Below are 2,234 nucleotides of genomic sequence, written 5' to 3'. Positions count from 1 at the left end.
GACACGTCCCCTTGGGACCTGTTTTCGGAAGGGCGGTGGTGCCCTCCAGGGCCACACACAAAACCAGAACAGGGGCAGGATGCCCGTGGCTGCCATCGCTTGTGACCACACAGGGATGCATGGACGGGGTGCAGGGGTTCTCGTGGCCATCACCTCCCCATCATCGTGCAGAGCCAGCCTATGAGAGGATAACGTTTCTTTATTCAGTGCCTTTAGAAAATGCTTTATAGGACACAACTGACACAAAAAAAAAACCAACCAAACCAATCCACAGGCTTTAAATTGCATTAATGACACAAAATACAGTAGACTGTAAGAAATAGAGACCGTGTGACTCACACAGCTTTTATGGTAAGAATACCCATACAATAACAAAAAAAAAGCTACTTACAAATGGATCTTGTCTTTCTTTTTGTTCTTTAGCACCTTAGGTTTGCCCACCCCCCTTCAAAGCAGCTTTGCTGCACCTCAGCCCTCAGCGTGCAGCAAAGCTGATGTGGGGAAGGGGAGGGCGATGGTGGTGCCTGCCCTCAGCACCACATGTGCTCAACACACACATGCATGTAAACACACGCTAAGGACATGCCTGGCCCTGCATCGGGGCCACCCCATTGCCCCAGTCCCTCCTGTGCTGGTGTAGGGTGCATGGAGGGGATGTCCCCCCGTGCAGGGCTCCCGAGCTGCTGGCTGGGAGGTGGAGGTGAGGATGATGATGGGGGGCTGGGTGGGATGGTCCTTGCCTTGGTAGGATGGAGACCATCAAAGGGGGAGCCGTGGCACTGCCATGGGATGGTCCCTTGCTTGGGTAGGATGCTGGGGTTTTGGCTGGAGAAGATACTTCATGGCCTCAGCATCAGGTATGGGAGAAGAAGAATTCTTCTTCTTAGGTCCAACCCCAAGCTCCTGGTGAGGACTGTGGGGCTGGGGGAATGGTCAGAGAACCCCTGTAGGCTTTCCAGGAGGACACGCCACATCCCCCTGAAAAGGCCATCTGATCAGGTTGGGGGACACAAGCTGAAGTGGTTAAATATTAGGAGTTAGAAGTGGAGCCAGAGGAGGAGGAGGAAGGCAGCCTGACCACCTGCCCCGGGTGGGATGCAAACCCCTGCCAACCCAGGGTGATGATGATGATGATGATGATGATACTCTTTGGTCTGTGGGAGGAGAAAACCCTGCAGGGCAAGGGCAGGTACATGCAGGGCCTGAGGACCACGGGGGTGCCGGGCTGGCCTAACCTTCCCCGGGGAGATGCGGGGTACCCAGGGGACAGGAGGGTATCACTTTTTGGCAGCGGTCATGAAGCTGTTCTCGATGCAGAGCACAATGAAGGTGTGTTGGCAGCTGCTGGCCTCCTGCTCCAGTAACTTGCCAGAGCCCAGGGAGGAAGCTTGGCCAGTGGCTGTGTTCTCCTCTGTCCTCCATGTCTCGCAGTAGCTCTCGGGCAAGCGCCGGCCCTTGACATCTGAGCCATCCCAGACACTCTTCTGGGGCCTGGAAAGGAGGAAGGTGGGGAGCTGCAGCCCCACACACAGCCCAGACCCCATCTCCCCTCTTTCCCCCATCCAGCACTCACCATCCTGCATCCCTCAGGACATCCCGGCCGTCGAAGGAGAGGATGCGGGAACCGGCTCGCAGCGGAGCCCCGCTGCCCGTGAAAAGGGCTTCCCAGTTAGTGAAGAGCACTTCATCCTGGTAGGGGCATGGAGAAAGAGGGGAGAAGAGGGGTGTCAGCCCTGTCTGCACCTCGAGACCATCATAGGAGCTCCCCACACAGCCTTCACAGAATCCCAGATGGGTCTGGGTTGAAAGGACCTTAAAGCTCCTCCAGCTCCAACCCCTGCCACGGGCAGGGACACCTTCCACTAGAGCAGGTTGCTACACGCCCCTGTGTCCAACCTGGATGCTCACTGCCATGTAGATGGACGGGGGCTTTTGGGCGCTCACAGGGGGTATTTTTGGGAAGGGGACAGGAGCACACACGTACCCGGAGGTTGACGATGGGCACGGTGGCACGGTCAGCCCTGCGCACGATGCTGTAGAGGTCCTGCAGGCGGGAGGACAGGAAGGCGCGGAAGGTGCCGGCCAGCCCGACCTGTCGGGCTTGCTGGAAGCACTGGAAATCAGCCCCCCGGATGCCACGCATGCCACCGCTCAGCGGCGTGTTCAGGGCCACCAAGTGAAGCTGCCAAGAGGGGACAACACGGCTTGACGGGCACGGCTTTAAACCACCACAG

At 57.7% G+C, this 2,234-nt stretch overlaps 1 protein-coding gene across 1 annotated transcript in view; it reads right to left on the bottom strand.

Moving 5' to 3' along the window:
- Positions 1–1,277: 1,277 nt before the first annotated feature.
- COL18A1 (collagen, type XVIII, alpha 1) overlaps positions 1,278–2,234 on the bottom strand; it is a gene marked incomplete at its 5' end in the record, with an annotated part of 13,058 nt that continues 12,101 nt past the window's right edge. The window contains 3 exons of the mRNA XM_010019742.1: positions 1,278–1,491; positions 1,574–1,689; positions 1,985–2,182. Of these exons, the coding sequence (XP_010018044.1) occupies positions 1,278–1,491; positions 1,574–1,689; positions 1,985–2,182 (528 nt within the window). The remainder of the gene's footprint in view (positions 1,492–1,573; positions 1,690–1,984; positions 2,183–2,234) is intronic.

This window comes from Nestor notabilis, unplaced genomic scaffold, assembly GCF_000696875.1.
Source record: "Nestor notabilis isolate BGI_N333 unplaced genomic scaffold, ASM69687v1 scaffold24908, whole genome shotgun sequence".
In the NCBI taxonomy this organism is placed as follows: Eukaryota; Metazoa; Chordata; class Aves; order Psittaciformes; family Psittacidae; genus Nestor; species Nestor notabilis.
This window is presented reverse-complemented; position numbering and strand designations above follow the sequence as displayed.